General features: G+C 39.8%; 1 protein-coding gene across 1 annotated transcript in view; it reads right to left on the bottom strand.

Annotated features, from left to right (window-relative positions):
• PLAA (phospholipase A2 activating protein) overlaps positions 1-16,113 on the bottom strand; it is a 39,087-nt gene extending 22,974 nt beyond the window's left edge. Inside the window, exons 1-4 of the mRNA XM_067744544.1 lie at positions 15,802-16,113; positions 9,307-9,500; positions 2,267-2,367; positions 2,059-2,179 (exon numbers count right to left, since the gene is read on the bottom strand). Of these exons, the coding sequence (XP_067600645.1) occupies positions 2,059-2,179; positions 2,267-2,367; positions 9,307-9,500; positions 15,802-15,950 (565 nt within the window). The 5' untranslated portion in view covers positions 15,951-16,113. The remainder of the gene's footprint in view (positions 1-2,058; positions 2,180-2,266; positions 2,368-9,306; positions 9,501-15,801) is intronic.
• Between the last annotated feature and the right edge of the window lie 2,400 nt (positions 16,114-18,513).

Genomic DNA, 18,513 nt, shown 5'->3' on the forward strand with positions numbered 1-18,513 from the left:
TAGGCTTGGCAGTATTTTTTATCACCAGTCTTGGGAAGTTCTATATTTACCATATCTTCTCTAAATTATTTCTTAAAAATTTCTTAAACCCCTCCAGAAATAAGTTTCTGATCCCCACAATTTTTTTTAAAGGAAATCCTTTATTTATTGATTGATTGATTGGCTTCACGGCATTTGGGATCTTCGTTCCCGACCAGGGATCAAACACGTGCCCCCTGAAGTGGAAGCTCGGAGTCTTAACCACCGGACCACCAGCGAAGTCCTCCAATTTTTACTTGACAATTCATGTCAACTTCTCTTCCCCAATAACAAGAGTAATTCATAACATACACAATATTAAAATATACACAGATATATAACGAAGAGTAAATATCCCCTAAATTTCTCACCACATAATACTGAGATTAATATTTATAAAGCACCAAGAAAAGAAAAACTAAGATTACAAAAAAGATTTCAATTATTTAAGAGTTTGAAATAAAATATCATAGAAAAGTAAACTTTATTAAAATGTGAAACAGGTTGAGAGAGATTAATTTATCTAAAACCACACAATCAGTGGCAGAGCTAAAGCAAGAATTCAAGTTTCCTGCCTCCTATTCCTGCCTCTTTCGATTCAACCAAAACATAAATATAAAGCCAAACATTGTTGCTTTACCAAGGGAAATATTTCATAATTTATATAAATGCAGGCATTAAAATGATAAAATAAAAATTAATGACTATTGATTTTTTAAAAGGGCAAGAATTTATGGAATGAAAACTTCTTGTGTTATGTTGATTGTATATATATATATACACACACGTGTGTGTGTATTTATTCCTCTCATCAAAGGATATTAAATGTTTTTAAAAACTTGATAAGATTCCAGTTTTTTCAATATTAATTGAGGCATTGTAGATGCCACTACAATTTTTTTTAAAAGACAAAACATTCTCAGAAGTTTGTGACCTAATAAAGGAGACCAGAAGTCAAAACCTTTCCCATGCTCAGTATTTCCTATGCTGATTCAGATTATCTATAGCAGATTAATAAAAACTTAACACATATGTTGTATGTATGGAAGCAGAAACAAAGGGATGTTTAGTTACAACTCATTGTCTACTTTCCACCTACAGATAGTTTTATCTGCACAAAGGGACTTCTTGAAGTATTATCCAGGATGCTGATCAACTTTTAAGGAATAAATAAAAGGAAAAACAAACAAACAAACAAAATCATACCAAAAATGTTAAGTGCCCCACAAATAAATCATCAGTTCTAATATTAGACAGCAGATGCCTCGTTTTAGGAGTTATTTAATAGCTGAGGTTTTAAAAGACTACCCACCTGAAACCACAACATAAACAAAGCCTGAAAGTTGTTATTATTAAACAATGTACTTCAATATTAATAAAAGCACAACTGATGTTTTCCTCATATATGAAGATAACACTACTGACCCACCCTCAATAAGACTTATGCTTGGAAGTTTCAGGCTGAACTTGTTCAAATGACAACCAAAACATAACTGAGTACCAAAAATTACATATATAAAATACACAGAAGCACATACCCATATTGTAGCTATTTATTAGTCCATATCTGGTTGTTTTATGAGAGGTCTCAGTACATATTTTAAAAAGATATTACCGGGCTTCCCTGGTGGCGCAGTGGTTAAGAATCCGCCTGCCAATGCAGGGGACACGGGTTCGAGCCCTGGTCCGGGAAGACTCCACATGCCGCGGAACAACTAAGCCCGTGCACCACAACGACTGAGCCTGCGCTCTAGAGCCCGTGAGCCACAACTACTGAAGCCCGCGCACCTAGAGCCTGTGCTCCGCGACAAGAGAAGCCACCTCAATTAGAAGCCTGCGCACCGCAACGAAGACCCAACACAGCCAAAAATAAATAAATAATTCAAAAAAAAAAGATATTACATATTAACTGTCAGAAAATTTACATTCACCCAAGTTAAATGGCTCAAATACCACTTTAAAACTTCTAAATTTTTGAAAAAAATCACCTGTGCAAATAGAAAGCAAAAAGATTACAAAAGCTGTCTACTCTGATCTTACCAGAAAAAGTCCTCTCGCATCTTCCAGCCTTCCAAAGTTTAATAGTCTTGTCTGCTGATCCAGTTAACATTAAGCCCTGCTCAGGTAATATCTTTACTGCCCATACTGCAGCTGTATGACCCTGTGAGAAAAATGGGTATTAAGTTAAATTGCCACAGAATCATCATCTTTAATTATTTTCTCGAATATTCACATAGAACTACAGTACCTGTAAGGTCATCATGCATTTGTCATTCAGCCAGACTTTAGCAGTAGTGTCCCATGAGCCACTAAGTAATGTCCCAAATTTTCCAGATGAAAGACTACAAACTAAAGGGGAAAAAGGCATTAATTAATACATTTTCATAGAGAAAAATGCTCAACCTTGCTAGTTACTAAAACACTACAATTTTAAAAACACTTTATGAAGTGACAGTATTAGCTACTTAAGGCTCAACTCAATGGAAATGCAGACGAGTGCAGCGGTCAAGAGCACAGACTCTGGTGCCAGACTGAGTGCGTCCAAGTCCTAGCTATACCACTTAGGAGCTGTCTGACCTCAGGGATATTACTTAACATCAGATTCCTAGACTGTAAAATGAGGGAGCAGGATTAAGTGGGCTGCACAATCCCTTCCAGTTCTAAGAAACTACACAGGAAAATAATGCAAATGATTTTCAAACGCTATTTATATAGTTATTTAGGGTCACTTTAGTTAACACGACAGAAAAAACTAGAGTCAAGCTGACTCATTTCATTACTCAACAGTAGTGAAATGGTTAATTAAATGCCTTATGATCTTGATGTAACACTGTACAAGCTAAAAATTATAAGTATGAAAAATTATCTAAAAACATGGAAACAAAAAAGACAGAGTTCTGATTAAAAATGGCAGATTATCCACAGTAATGCTATAAATGGTATTAATCTACAAGGACAAAGAAAACAGAAAACAACATAACTGACTTAGCAAAATGGAGGAGGTTACACAGAAAGCGATTAGAAGCAGAGTAACTGGCCCCACAAAACTGAGACTAAGTATCCAGCCACTAGGTTCCATAGAGGATGGGGCTAAGCAGAGGACCTGAAAAATGAGAACAGTGATTCAAAGGCTGCACACAACAGAGTGAAACACTAGACCTCTCCTCTCAGCCTACAGTGTCAGGAAAGTACATCCTTATCCACTGCAGGAAGGAGACTGGAGGTTTATTCTCTGGAGGAACTGAAGCAGAGTTTCTAGACTCTGGTCACCAGGCATAATAAAGGGCTGGAATAAGGAACCCTAAGAAACACAAGGGGAATAAGTAGAAAGTCTCCATCGTGAAATGTGGTACCTACAGTGTCCCTGCTCCCACAGTATCCGCAGCCAGGCATACATCCCACTCCACCTAAGTAAGAGGCAGGAGGACTCTTTTCTAGAGGACTGAATAATGTTAAAGAACTCCAGATGCAGACATTCGAGAGGGTTTCCATCTAAAAAGTCAGACCATCAGATCACCCTCTAACGAAGCCCACCAAACATCAAGCTCCACCTACATGAAAGAGAAAAACCAAAACAAAGAAACAGAAAAATAAGGGGGAAGGGGTTTGGGGGACCCATAAGAAACAAATCCAATTTCAGGAAGCAGAAGAAAAATCTTCAATACAGTATTATTTGCAAACAGATATTATATAAAAAAAGAACTAATGAGAGAACGAGAAAACTAAATGCTAAAAATAGAAGAACCAAACTGAAAAAATAATAAAAAAAAAAACTAGGGGGAGAAAAGTCTCCTGAGAATTAGACCCAAAAGGCAAATATATGAAAAATAGGAAAGGATAATTAAGAAAGTTAGAAAGTAATTTCAAAATGTCCAACATCTAACAGGGATTCCAGAAAGAGATAATTGTGGAGGGGGAGGAGAAAGATGAGGCAAAGAACACAGAAATAGTACAAGAAAGATTCCTAAAAATGAAGGTCATGATATCTAGATTGAATGAACCCACAGAAGTGCCCAATGAAAGGCACTTTGAGAAACAGAGATAGACATGCATTGTGAAATTTTATAACATTAGAAATAGAGAAGACTCCAAAAGTTTGGGAGGGGACCAGAAAAGTGATGCTATTTTGATTCCCCATCTTTTCTACGGGACAAACTTCTAAATAACGTTATACATTAAAGACAATGGAGCAATGCCTTCAAAATTCTGAGGTTAAATGGTTTTAACACAGGATTCTACGTCTAGCCAAAAAGTCAAATATTCAATAAGACTAGAATAAAGCTATTTTCCAATATGCAAATACAATATATTTAACCCCCATGTCACAGCTTTCTTAGGAAGCTGCAACAGCTGTATTACACTAAAATGAAAGAGTAAGTTAAGAATGACAAAACACGGGATCTAGGAAATAGGGAAATCCGGGATGACATTAGCCCAGGTAGTACCAATCCAACAAAAGTCTAGAAGGTTACAAGAGGAAGTTTCCAGGAAATACATGGAACATATAAATATTTTAACGTGTGTGGTAGCCATTAGTTATATTCATCAAATATTTTCTGCTCTTCACCTTCTAAGCAAATGGTAAAACTGAACTCCCCAGTTCCTTTGGCTTTAGGTATGCTACATGACTTGTTCTGGCATTGAAAAATGAGCAGAAATAATGTTACTTTTAGGCGGAAGCTTTAAGGATAGGTGCACAATGAAGCCATGCTCCCTCCCCACTACTCCAATCTCTGTGAAAGCACATGCTGCAGTGAAGCTTCTGTCATCCGGATCCCACAAGGAGTAGAGCCCCCTGCTGCACTGGATCTATAAGAAGCAAAGCAAACTTATTGCATTAAGCCACTGAGATTCTGGAGTTGTCTGTTACCACAAGGTCACCTAGCCTACCTGACCGATTCAGAATTAGTAGCAAAAGTGAGGCACTGCTGAAGCAAAAAGCTGAAATATATGGCAGTGGTTTAACAGGCAGGTAATGAGGAGACTATTACCACAGAATAGAAGGCTGGTGCTCCTTATCATGTAGTAAGGAACATTTGATAAAGCTGTTACCGGCAATAACTCAGGACATGACAAACTTGTAGTCTAAAGAAACAGGCTGGAAAACAGGACTTCAGTGATGGGTGTCGCTTACTACTGGCCACATTTGGCTAGGTACTAAAAGAATGGAATGAGATCAAGAACTGGCTGGTTCCCAGCCAGAAACGAAGAGTCCAAACTTAGGGATTTGCAGAGTTGGAAGAGCCAATTGCTTCTCAAGCCCAAATGAAAAATGTAAACCCGAGAAGTCCTTTCAGCAGCAAAGGACAACTGAAACCCAGCCATGCAACATGAACAAATCAAAAACATGGCCATCCATCCTGCACAGTGCCAAAACTTCCAAATGGATTTAAAGCATTTTCAAAGCAAAGAAAATTAAGGTTGTTGCCCTGAAAATAAATGCTTTCACCTGGGAAAAGAGCTCAGGGAAAAGAACCTAAAGGTTCAGCTTTCCAACTAACGTCTGAAAGGCACAAGGTTTCAGTAGCTAAATCTGAAGAGGCACACAGGGAAAGAAAGGAGAGATGGGGAGTAATACAGCAAATCTAGACTACAGCTGAGGTATGACTACTGACAAAGAGATCTGACTGGAAATCAAACAGGTAAAAAACATAAGTTTTTCAGAGAGTTATGCTGCCAATAACTAAAAATGTCTGTGACTGTTCAAGACTTAACACGACCCTTGTGCACCTGGCTCCCACAAGCAGAAAGCAAGTTGAAAAAGTTGGTAGTCCCCAAGGAGGGTCAATGTGACCAAGGAGAATAACAGAAAAGAATCCCAGAGGGTTAAAGGAGAGCCATGAAGAACAATGGATTGGGAAACCCCTTTTGGAGACCAGAGGGAACTGATCACAAAAACCTATCACTCTCAGAGTAGGGGGTCCTTGAAACAGCCACCCATCTGAATTTCAGATGACTACAGATTAGAAACTGCTGTCTTGCATTGCTCCCTTTTCTGAATGGGAGTGCTTCCTCTGACTACCCTCAATATTCCACAGTTGTATACTGAGTGAATGGGTGACAGATAACTTGTGTTTTTTGGTCCACGGATCTCCAAATTTAAGAGGAACTATGTCTGGACCTGATGTAGAAACACCTGAGCATCATTTCCCTGATATTTAGAATACTATGTATCATCCAGAAATTCTTAATTTTGAACTTGATGCTGCAACTGGATGGGACTTTTGGCTTGTCTGACATTCAGAGAGAAGTGGGTATATTTTGCCTGCAGAAGAGAGAGCAAGCTGAATAACTAGTGACCAGAGGCAAACTGTGGTAGCTCTCTTTTTGGGCCCTGGCACTTGCCCCGAAGTGTGGGATGGCACTTTCCTCCTCCATTACCTAAAACCGCAACTTGTAATGTAACTGGAAAGTGTTATATATATACACTGACTAAAAAACAGTACCACTCTACCATTTAGAAAATAAAATTTGGGCTAGAAAGCTAACAGAAAAATGACATGACATAAAGATGTCAATCATTAATTTCTTTATTTCCTACTCACTAATGTGGTATGTTTTAAATTTAAAAAAGAAAGAAAGAAAGAAAGGAAAGAAGGGAGGGAGGGAGGGAGGGAGGGAGGGAGGGAGGGAGGGAGGGAGGGAGGAAGGAAGGAAGAAATGACATTTGGCTTCAAACCATCGAGTAACTTAACAAAATAACAAAAGATGACCTTATGATAAAGTAGAAACAAACCAGGCAGAAAAAATACTCTAAAATGTGAAGCAGTATTTTTACTGCACAGGTTTCTACGAGAAACACATTAAAAAAAATCAAGATAGGGCTTCCCTGGTGGCGCAGTGGTTGAGAGTCTGCCTGCCGATGCAGGGGATACGGGTTCGTGCCCCGGTCCGGGAAGATCCCACATGCTGCGGAGCAGCTGGGCCCGTGAGCCATGGCCACTGAGCCTGCGCGTCCGGTGCCTGTGCTCCGCAACGGGAGAGGCCACAACAGTGAGGGGCCCGCGTACCGCCAAAAAAAAAAAAAAAAAAAAAAAAGAATGGATGAATCTTAACATCATGAAAAGAAATATTACATGCCTCCTGTTGTGCTACAACATAAAGTATAAAATTCTTGCTCAAAACTTGAATCTGAATCTGATCAAGCTTCTAGATCTAATAGCTTACAAGACTACGGGACTGAGGAACATGAGGCTAGAGAAATGAGGCTATAACCAGCGGAATTCAGATTACAGGAAATTCTACAGGTAAAATAAGCTGGTTTCAAATAGAGAGGGGATTTAAAAAAAGAAAGAAACCAATAGATGGAAAGACAAGTGGACCTTTGGGTCACAATTCAAACAAACTGTAAAAAGAAACATTTGAGACAACTGGGTAAATTTGAACACTCACTGGATATTTGGTAACGAGAAATTCGGTTTTGTTTTGTTTTAGGTGTGATAATGATATTGTTTTTAAAAAAGAGAGAGGGACTTCCCTGGTGGCGCAGTGGTTAAGAATCTGCCTGCCAGTGGAGGGAACACGGGTTCGAGCCCTGGTCTGTGAAGATCCCACATGCCGTGGAGCAATTAAGCCTGTGCGCAACAACTACGGAGCCTGCGTTCTAGAGCCCGCGAGCCACAACTACTGAGCCCACGTGCCACAACTACTGATGCCCATGCGCCTAGAGCCTGTTGTCTGCAACAAGAGAAGCCACCACAATGAGAAGCCCGCACATCCCAACGAAGAGTAGCTCCCGCTCGCCGCAACTAGAAACAGCTCGCACACAGCAATGAAGACCCAACGCAGCCAAACGTTAATTAATTAATTAGTTAAAAAAAAAAGAGAATCCTTATATTTTTGAGGGGTCAGCAAACTGTGGCCTGTAGGCCATCTGTTTTTGTACAGTGCACAAACTAAGAATGGTTTTTATATTTTCAAGTGGTTGAGAGAAAAAAAAAGGTACTTCCTGACATGTGAAAATTATGACATTCAAATTTCAGTGTCCATAAATAAAGGTTTATTGAAACACAGACATGTTCACTCATTTATTGTCAGTGGCTGCTTTTGCACACAATGGCAGAGCTGAGCAGTTGTGAAAGTGACTGTATGGCCTGCATAGCCTAAAATATTTACTACCTGGCCCTTTACAGAAAGTTTGCCAAACCCTATTGTAGTGCTATATATTGAAGTATTTACAAATGAGAGAGTATATTGGAAATTTCCTTTAAAATAATATTTTGGAAGAAGCAGAAGATGAAGCAAGATAGGCCTTGTGTTGATAATCCTTGAAGCTATGTAAATACATGAGTAGAAAAGATCATTACACTATTCTCTTTTATGTTTGTTTATATATAACTTATAAAATACTATGTCTCTACTTTTGTATACATTTGAAGATTTCCTTCAAAAAGTTTAAAAAAATCTGTATCACCCTGTATTGAAGATTTCCCATACCTACACACAAAACATTTTACAAACTCCTTAAAGAAATTAAGTTTAGACTGCTTATGGGCCATACTATTTGCTTACAGATGTCCCAAACTATTCCAGATACATAAAAAAAAAAGTAGTATACATACTGCACTGATTAAGCATATCATTTTATAACAAAGAGCTGTTAAGCAAACACAAATCCAGGAATATAAAAGAATCAGAAATACAAATCACAGAAAATGCTGTTCAAAAGTATTAAATACTCTCAAATAATGATACCAGAACCCTAAATACATTCCTTCTGGGGCTTTAATTTGCTGCATAAATACAGCCATAACAGCCCAAAGATAAAGAAGTGCTCTCAGTTTTCCTGAGTAAATGAATTTCTTGCACAAGATAGCTGAAAAACCAAAATTACAAAGTATATAAAACCATAATCTTTTCCTTTTTACATATATAATCATGTCAACCATTACTGATGACAATAAGTCTGTAACAGAGAATTTGCAGAACAATGATGATCCAAAAGGTTTTCACTATTAAGCCATAGCTATAGGTAAAAAATAATAATAATAAAAACTAGGGGGCTTCCCTGGTGGCGCAGTGGTTGAGAGTCTGCCTGCCGATGCAGGGGACACAGGTTCGTGCCCCGGTCTGGGAGGATCCCACATGCTGCGGAGCGGCTAGGCCCGTGAGCCATGGCTGCTGAGCCTGCGCGTCTGGAGCCTGTGCTCCGCAACAGGAGAGGCCACAACAGCGAGAGGCCTGCGTACCGCAAAAAAAAAAAAAAACTAGGGAAAGCAGATATAAGAATTTTATCTTCAAAAGGATGAAACTTATTCAAACAGAAAAATACTAAAGCATTATACTCACCAGTATTTTTGTGACCTTTTAGTACATAAAGTGGTGCTGGACTCTCCAGTGAGAAAATGCAAATATTGTGGTCATTTCCTCCAGTGGCGATTAGTCCATGAGGGTACATGTCACTTGAAGGTATGATGCATACACAAGAGACAAAATTGGAGTGGCCGCTCATACAGTGCATTTCTGTAAAGCCCCTGTTAGGACTGGAAAGACATGATAATTCATAAGATATACATTTGTCCTCTGACTTAGCCTAAGATAGACGTTGTCAAAGTACTCATTTTCTTTTAGTATCTAGGTTGAACTTTATATACCACTTTAAGAATCTATTGTTTTAAATTAAATATTAAATACCTAATTTGTCTTAGCTACTACAGAGGCTTAATCAGATTAGGAGAAGTTTAATTAGTGTTTCACTGTTAAGAGTATGTTAATTAACAGAAAGAACAAGGAAGGAAAGGAAAGGAGACAAATATCATAAGTGGTTTTTTTTTTCCTCCATCTGCATTTCTACTTATCAGTGATTGTTACCTTAAGAAATCCCTGGTGAAGTGAAACATTCATGCAATTAGGATAATGGAATCTACTATCAATAAGCCATAAACACATTGAGGACATTTGCACACTCTGAAACGTTAACTTAGTACTCATTAGTATAGCATGTGTATCTAAATAGCTAGACTATCAATCACTTTCAATATGCAAACTAAAGGAACTACTACAGGACATACAAATGACTGCTCTAGGGACACAGCATATTAATAACTGCCTGGGAATGAGAATGATTACCAATTTGTTATACACATCCTTCACTTAGTACCACTCCCTTACATAACAGGTCAAACAACAGATTATGATATACTATATGTGGAAGGCAGTAAGTTAGCTGTAGAGGGGGATAAAAGAATTATATCCCTGATTCAAGCTAAATCAAGGAGTTTGTGATCTAGCTGAAGGAGATAAAACAACTGAACATAAAAGGGAAGATTCCCAGATAAAGACTGCCCACATGCTCATCTATATTCACTCCTTTCCCAAACACCACTACAACAATATGTATAATGTATATTTTATATCTATCTATCCATCTATGTATATTTTAAGAAAGGCATAAACCCACAAGGCCAGAGAGAATAAGAAAAAAAAGAACAGAAATATAACTGAATACTGAAAGCTGACAGAAAAGTAGTAAAGGCCTTAGGATACTTGAAAAAAATGAGTTCTAAGCAGGCATCAGGGAAAGTAAGAGGCCCAATTTACCAACGAATCTGCAGAAGGCTCAAGAATTAGCAGTACTATGTATCTCTAGGAAATGGGAACAAAAAACTAGAATTAGGAAGACTAGTTGAAAGTCTTTGGAATCAGACACAGAATCATATCAAAAAATCTTCAAAGGAAGGTATTTGGTAGTAGCTAGTTTTAACTTGTTTACTTTATTTTGGTGGTGTTTTTTTTTAAGTGTCGTTTTAGAAACTTTTTTTTTATTTGTATTTTTATTTTTGGTTGAGTTGGGTCTTTGTTGCTGGGCACGGGCTTTCTCTAGTTGTGGCGAGTGGGGGCTACTCTTTGTGGCGGTGTGCAGTCTTCTCATTGCGATGGCTTCTCGTTGCAGAGCACGGGCTCTAGGCGTGCGGGCTTCAGTAGTTGCGGCTCGCAGGCTCTCGAGTGCAGGCTCAGTAGTTGTGGCACACGCGCTTAGTTGCTCTGCGGCATGTGGGATCTTCCCGGACCAGGGCTCGAACCCATGTTCCCTGCACTGGCAGGCGGATTCTTAACCACTGCGCCACCAGGGAAGCCCTAGAAACCATTTCATCAATAAGCCCAAAGAAATGTAAAAGATAGGACATGTTTAAAAATCTATATTATATAAACCACTAAATCTACCTAAATGTGTCCCTTAGCACTCCCCAGTACAGATGGGTGCTTGTGTGTATCTACTGTAATGATCTGTGAAGCTCTTAATGGCAGAATCCAGAGCTGGTTCTGCCCAAGTTTGTAGCACAATGTTGTACAGGGTAATCATTAAGTACTTCTTGAATCAGTGAAAAAATGCTTTAAGCATCAAGAAAAAAAAAAAAAAAAAAAGACAAGACACTCCAGCCAGACAACTGCCCCTCTTGTACCCAGCAAAAGTCTGAAGTTTTTTCTTTAGAAAAGGTGAAAGTCTTTGGCTGGGGGTAGACAAAAGGCACAGTTGATCCTTGGGGTTTGAGAAACATGTACATTCACCATAGAGGCCAAGACCACCAAAGACAAAATCTAGAAGCCAGGCAATCATCCTCTAGGCAGGAGATCAGTCCTATGAAACAGTCCAGCCAGATAACCCTACAGTGAAGCTCATAGCCATGAAGCTCCATGGATACACAGATCTTTCAAGTTTTTTAGTTCTCCACCCTTAATGGAAAGCACAGAATAAGAATTACCAGACATTTGGGGTAAAATAGTGACCAAAACAAACAGGGAGGGGAAATAACCAATTTGGAGGAAACAGACCACTAAGGAGAAAATAACTTAAAAAAAATCAGCATTGCCATCCTTAGGTATAAGATATTGCAACCATGAAACAAAAACATAATTTCACAAAAAGTTAAGGCAACTTCTGAGGAAGTATAGTAGAGAGAGAAAGAAAGAAATTTATAGAGAGAAATTAAAAAGCAATTTAGAAACAAATTCAATATATGAATAAAAAGTTCCAGAAAAGAGGACAGAGAAAATAAGACGAAACCAAAGAATTTAAGAAAATGTCCCAGAACTTATGGACATGACTTATGGACATTAAAAGGGACCATACTTAATGAACGTGAAAAATGAATGAATATAGACCACCTCCCAGAGAGAAAAAGTAACACGTCAAGAATAAGAATGGCTTCAGACTTCTCAACTGTAACACAGTGAATACAGTGGAGCAATGGCTTCAAAATTCTGAAGAAAATTTGGAAACTACAATGCTACAAACATTTAAATTATTATTCAAGTAGCTAGGCAGGCTAAAATCATGTTCCAATTGCAAGGTCTTAATACATTTATTATCACTGCACTGTATTTCAGGAAGCTCCTGGAGGATGTGCTCCAATAAGGTATCAAGGAAGAAAACCAAGAAAGTTAAAGGATATTGATAATAGAAATCTGACAAGAGGTCCAAAAAGGGATCCTTGAGAAGACAGTGAAGGGAGATCCCAGGATCAGCTGTGCACCAGAGGCAGACAGACCAGGTCAGAAAGTTTTCATCATCAGGAAAATGAAACTGTTATATATTCAATGTGTCTAGAGGTCTTGAGAGGAGAGTTAGACAACTAGCAAACAATATGAAGTTGAATTAATGATAAATACATAGAAAATTAAACAAATGAAAACCAAAAATAAGACAATTATTAGCTATAGGGAGATCATAAAATTGTTGAGGAAAAGTTATCATAGTTTATTCCACAGCTCAGGTGTAGACTCTGTACAGTCACAAAACACTGATTTAGTCTACATTAAATTAAACTATGTTATAAGGATCAGGACATAGAAAGGATGCATATGTGATGGGGGTTGGTAGAGGGTAGAAATGAGAGCTAAATTTTCATATTCCATAATAAGAACTAACAGAAAATGCTAAAACAGAAAACTAAAAGAAATTTTAAATGAAAAGAAATAGTAGTATAGCACTTTATATACAGATACAGAAGCAAAATTCAAAAATAAGCCATTAAAAGACATGAAAATTTTGCCTCCAAGAAAAGGGAATAGTGGGTCGGAGGGTAGGAAGGGAATGGCTCTAATTTCTTAAACTCTGTATAACTACTTGACTAAGGACCCAAGGTGCTGAGTGTTTACATGAGGGAGAAGTCACTCCAGCCTTGGCATGGTCAGGGAAAATTTAACACATGATGCTGAATCTGAAGTTGGCGTCTTTCAAATACGGGTAGTTTTCAAAAGGCAAAGCAATCGCTGGTGACAGACTTGGGAAATCCAGTTTACTCTGAGGTGGGCTTCTAGAGGCTTGAAGCAGTCTGCAACAAAGGCATGTTGACTGGTTCAGTTCAATGTACAACCAAAAACTGTTATCTCCATTCTGAAGCGCCTTCAGAAGACCCGGAGGCTTTCTGGGTTTTCAGTGGGCTCTTGTGAAAGATGAAATATCTGGTTTAGTCCACCCTAGAATAGAACTATTTTGCCTCCTTGAAACTAAATTAAATCCCCCATCATTACCAGTCCACCCCTACATTATCCACCCCAATTCAGAGTCCTATCAACAATGTACATGAGAAAATAAAAATGTTTACTACTTGGCTCCAAACATTTCACTGCACTTCATTAATTTTATTAATATACCATGAAATAAATAGAAATTGTCAGGATGTCAGCCTTGAGGACACTTTTTATCACACTAAAGGTACGGCTGAGACACTTGTTAGGATGCCTAAGAGTGACTATGAGATGCTCTACCACAGCACTTGGAAATGAGAGGAAAACAACCTTATCTCACCAATCCCTCACTATGGAGTCCTGTGCCTGGTACAATGCAGGCTCTCAATCAGTGTTAATTGAATACCACATGAATTCTAAAAAACAAAACCGAAAGACAACATGAACTAAGTGAAAAAAAAAACAGTTTTCAAAGAGAGGGTCATTGCAGCTCAAAGTTTGTCAAGTTCCTGTGATCCAGTGATTTAAGCTCCCGTCAACCTACCACAGTCCTCCACTGTAAAAGTTTGAGGATTTAGCTGTTCAACAGAATTCAACTATTACAACAAGCATCCTTTAGCTACTCTCTACTGCAATGTTCATATCCTACTGGGCATGTGCTTCTACTGAACAAAATTTTAAATGTACAAGCTTAATCAGTAATTTGTACTCAAATACACAGAAGTTATGTATCAATGTTACCAAGTGGTTTGGAATATCACAGAATCTTAAGCATTAGAGAAGACCTTATCTAATTCAATATAGGAGTTTCCTCTACAATATCCCTAGTTTAGTCTGTCGTATTTTGGCTGCACTACTTCAAAAGCCTCTAAACAGGTCTCCTTCCACATTTATCCCTTTGCGATTCATTCTCCACCTGAAGCTAGCAGAAACTTCTCCACAGGTAAATCAAATAATGTTGTCCTCTGCTTGAAACTCTGAAGGCTTCCACCCACTAACTTCTTTCCTCAGCCCTCTTCCCAGGGCATGATCTGGCTCCCGCCAGCCTCTAAGACCTGCCCTCACCTCACAGTTCATTCCCTCCTGCACGTTGGGAATTTCCTCCTTCTCAATCCAGGGCCACTGTGTTTGCTCCTCCTACAGTCTACAGTGCTCTTCCAATTCAACCCTTCTGGTTCCTCACTCCCTAGACCAGCTCAAACTCAGTATCATTTAAGAAAAAAAAACAAATACCAAAAACACCTTCCTCAGAGAGGCTTCTTTCTTTAACATCACCCTCCACTCAATTCTGTATGTTATATCTATATTTGTTTTCTTCATAGTACACATGCCAATGAGTAATTATTTACTTGGTTGTTTTTTCATCCATCTTCCCTCCCAGACTGTAGGCAGGATCTATAAACACAGGAAATTTGTCTGTCCTTTTCTTCTTCCGGATCACAAACAAATAGGAGCCACTCAATAAACAGTTGTCATCTGAATTTATGGAGGAAAACGTATGGTTTCAATGAGTGAAACCTCTGATGGGAGAGTTACTACCTGAAGTAACTTACCTCAGTTTTTCCCTATCTGAACTGAAATCTGTCTTCCAGGTCTTAAATTTCCTGTTACAACAACTAAATCAGGGCTAAACCCTTGAACTTGATTTGGACTGGAGCTTAACCTTCTGTTTCCTAATATTTTTTTTGATTAATCTCTCTGAAAATCTTTTAAAGGCAATGGGCTTTCTCTCCCCAAGAAAACACACTCCGCCACATCAAGAAAACACACTCCGCCACATCCAGAAGACATTTGAGAGGTTTCATCCCCTCCGCCCAAGTCTATCACATACCCCAGACTAAGAAAGTCTGAGCTGGACAACGTGGAGAGGGGCCAAGACAACTTTTTGCAATGCAATTTTTGAGAACCTTAATTCTCAAATTTGAGGGAAGACTACAGAACAAATTCCAGGGAAAGAAGTGGACTTCCTTAAATTACACATGCCAGATGCTTTCACACGGCCTCATTAAGGAGGGTGCACCTGGCGTCAAAAGTTTTTCAAATCGAAAAGAAACACAGGAAATCATCGTCCACAAACTGAAGCCACAAAAAATAAGAAGTTCGTCCAAGGTGACTCAGTCGTTTAGTGGTCAAATTAGGACAAGAAAGTAGGTCTCTGTTCCCCCAACCCGGTGCTCTTTCCACGTAAACCTCACTAGTTTCTTACACTGCGTGCCCAGACTGCCAGTGCTCTAAGAACTGGGAGGGAGCGTGGACCGTCGGAAAGGCCGGGAAAAGAGGAAAAGGGCAGGATAGGGCAGGAAAGGGTCACTCTCTTCCAGGAGAAGGAAGCTTGCAGCACAGCCGGGTAACAGCGGGACTCGCAGCGCTCACCTGTCTGGGACCCAGAGGCGGGTGGTGCGGTCTCGGGACACGGACACAAAAGCCCCCGGTGGATAGAGGCAGCATACCAGGCCCCGCACGTCCAACTCGTGGCCCGGGAGCGAGCAGCTCAGCCGGTACCTGGCGGCGCCACCCGCCATGGCCCTAGGAGGTCCGGCGCCCGGTGCCCGAGCACCGCGCAAGATCAGTCCGTCTGAGAGGCCGGGCGTGCAGCAGGAGACAGCCTTGAAGGTGAGAGGCGTCGGGACCGGAAGAGCCCGAAGGCCGGTGCGGAAGGGCGGCCGGGAAGGGGCGCGCCCAGCGAGCCGAGTGACACAGCAACCCTGACGTGCGCACCGGAATTCATCATCGGCCTTAGCCCGCCATGACGCAGAGTGTGTGCGTCCCGACTGCTGAGGCCGTTGAAGAACTGAGGCTCGATTCCCTCATGCGCGCTGGACCGCCAACGGAGAAAGAGATACCACCGTCCAGCCCCTCAGAGTGGGCGCCCGAATCCCTAACTTTCCCGAGCCCGCGTCCTCACCGAGCCCCGGCTGAGCTTTTTATTGTGATGCCGGATGTGGGCCGGACTACAAATCCCACAATGCCACGCGCCAGCGGGGCGTGAGTCGTAGGCGCGCCAATCCGGATATTTTAAATCTTAGTCCGCTGTGCTGAGGGCCGTTCTGTGGCTGAGTGAATTTGCGTCGCATGTAGAGTTGGGGGCAGGTTTACGCCGCCGATTTCCCCAAACCTTCTCTGAGTAGTTCCCCGAGATTTTTTTTTTTTAATCTAAACTTTTTTAAATTAAAACGAGAGAGCTTGGGGTCAAGTTGGAAACAAGTCACTTTCCTTGAATTCTGTGAATACTAAGCCGGGTTTTTGGTACTTTAAAAAAAGTTTTATTTTACGTGTTAAAGATTTAAAATTTTCTCTCAAACTGTCACATCTCTATACAAATGGCAAATGCTGGGTCCTTAACGTCTGAAAACACTAAGGGAGAAATGTCAGTAGCTTCTTTGTGAGACAACATACGGAATAGTTGGACAGTTAGAGGTTGTAGGAGAGGAAATATCTTTTTTTCTTTCTACTCTTCTAGCAGAAAAGTTTTCTGCTGGGGCTCTGTAGTAAAAGACAGTAACAAGAGAAAAACAGGTGTTTTAACGTGTATGTCATATATACAAGGGCGAAATTCAGAGATGAATAACTCAAAGAGGTGACGAGAGCTTGGGCTTATATGGCATCTTAACAAAGGAACAATAAGTTTTTACACAAGCGATAAAAGAAAAGAACTTTTAAATCTTTAGAGACAGCAAATTATGGGAAGCCGACTATATGGGAAACTAGCAGTAGTTAAAGGCTAATTAATTAGTAAAGTTTTTATGTAGATTCTACTGGTGCAGTCTCCAGGATGGTAAAGGTCTGAAGTTGTCTCCAATGATTAACTTTTGTCCTTCCTGGTTAAGAAGCAAGGAAGGGCACTTTTGAAAATTTATATTCTGCTTTTAAGCAAATAGCAGAATAGTAGAGAACTTTTCCTGTACCTGCTTTTCACTTGCCTTCCCCTCCAAGTAATCCTTATAATACCAAAGTGGCATATTTTGGGATGGCAAATTCTACCACCCTTCACTGCAACGACCATAAGTATAACAAATGACCATTACAAATATGTTGGTCTCAAATGGAATAATTACGTGAAAATGTTTTACAAACTTTGAGAACTCAATCACATGACATTATTTCATTTTGTATTGCACTGGTTTTAACCCACTTGAAGGCAGGTATACAAGAGAATAAATCTGGGCGTAAAAAATGTATACAAGGGCTTCCCTGGTGGCGTAGTGGTTGACAGTCTGCGTGCCGATGCAGGGGACACGGGTTCGTGCCCCGGTCCGGGAAGATCCCACATGCCGCGGAGCGGCTGGGCCCGTGAGCCATGGCCGCTGAGCCTGCCCGTCCGGAGCCTGTGCTCTGCAACGGGAGAGGCCACAGCAGTGAGAGCCCCGCGTACCGGGAAAAAAAAAAAAAAAAAGTATGCAAGATGGGAATAATGTGAAAATGTTAAAAGTCCAATATGTATGTATGTTTAGAGATCCCATCACATTTTTTTTTTTGAACTCCCATCATATTTAAGCTGTCTATTGGAAGACTGGAAAAAAAACAAACTGCAAGTTACTTTTATTAGAGAAATAGGATTTGAGACGACGTAATTCTCATTTTTTAAAAAAACATGTTTAAAAAACATTATTTTAAAACAACTTTGCTTTTAATTCAGCCCTCACAAAATAACTCTGAAAGGAAGCCTAAAGGTATAAAACTTCCAATGAAATGAAACATGGTACCAGAATCGCATCAATACTTAATGCTGTATCGTCTATGTTGTATTCCTTCCTTCTAACAGGAAGGAAACTACTACTTATGAGAAACAAAAAGACTGTACAATGAATGCTGCCTACCACGGAATAACTTCAAATAAGTCTTATTAAAAAGTCTGATGTATTACAAATAATGTTACACAGCGATATGATAAAACTCGCTGGAGTGAGTTCAGGTCATGCACACAATCAAGAGAGGTTACTCTGATTACAAAGAAAACCAAGGTTTTTAAAAAATATTCTTCCCTAGCCAACTCGCCGTTTTCCCTGTCTTCCAGAGGTATCGAGGTAACAGAAGTTAGTCCTCAAACATCGCGAGAGCATTTCACTCTCGCTTCACTGAGCGAAG

This window comes from Pseudorca crassidens, chromosome 7 (assembly GCF_039906515.1).
Source record: "Pseudorca crassidens isolate mPseCra1 chromosome 7, mPseCra1.hap1, whole genome shotgun sequence".
Lineage (NCBI taxonomy): Eukaryota > Metazoa > Chordata > Mammalia > Artiodactyla > Delphinidae > Pseudorca > Pseudorca crassidens.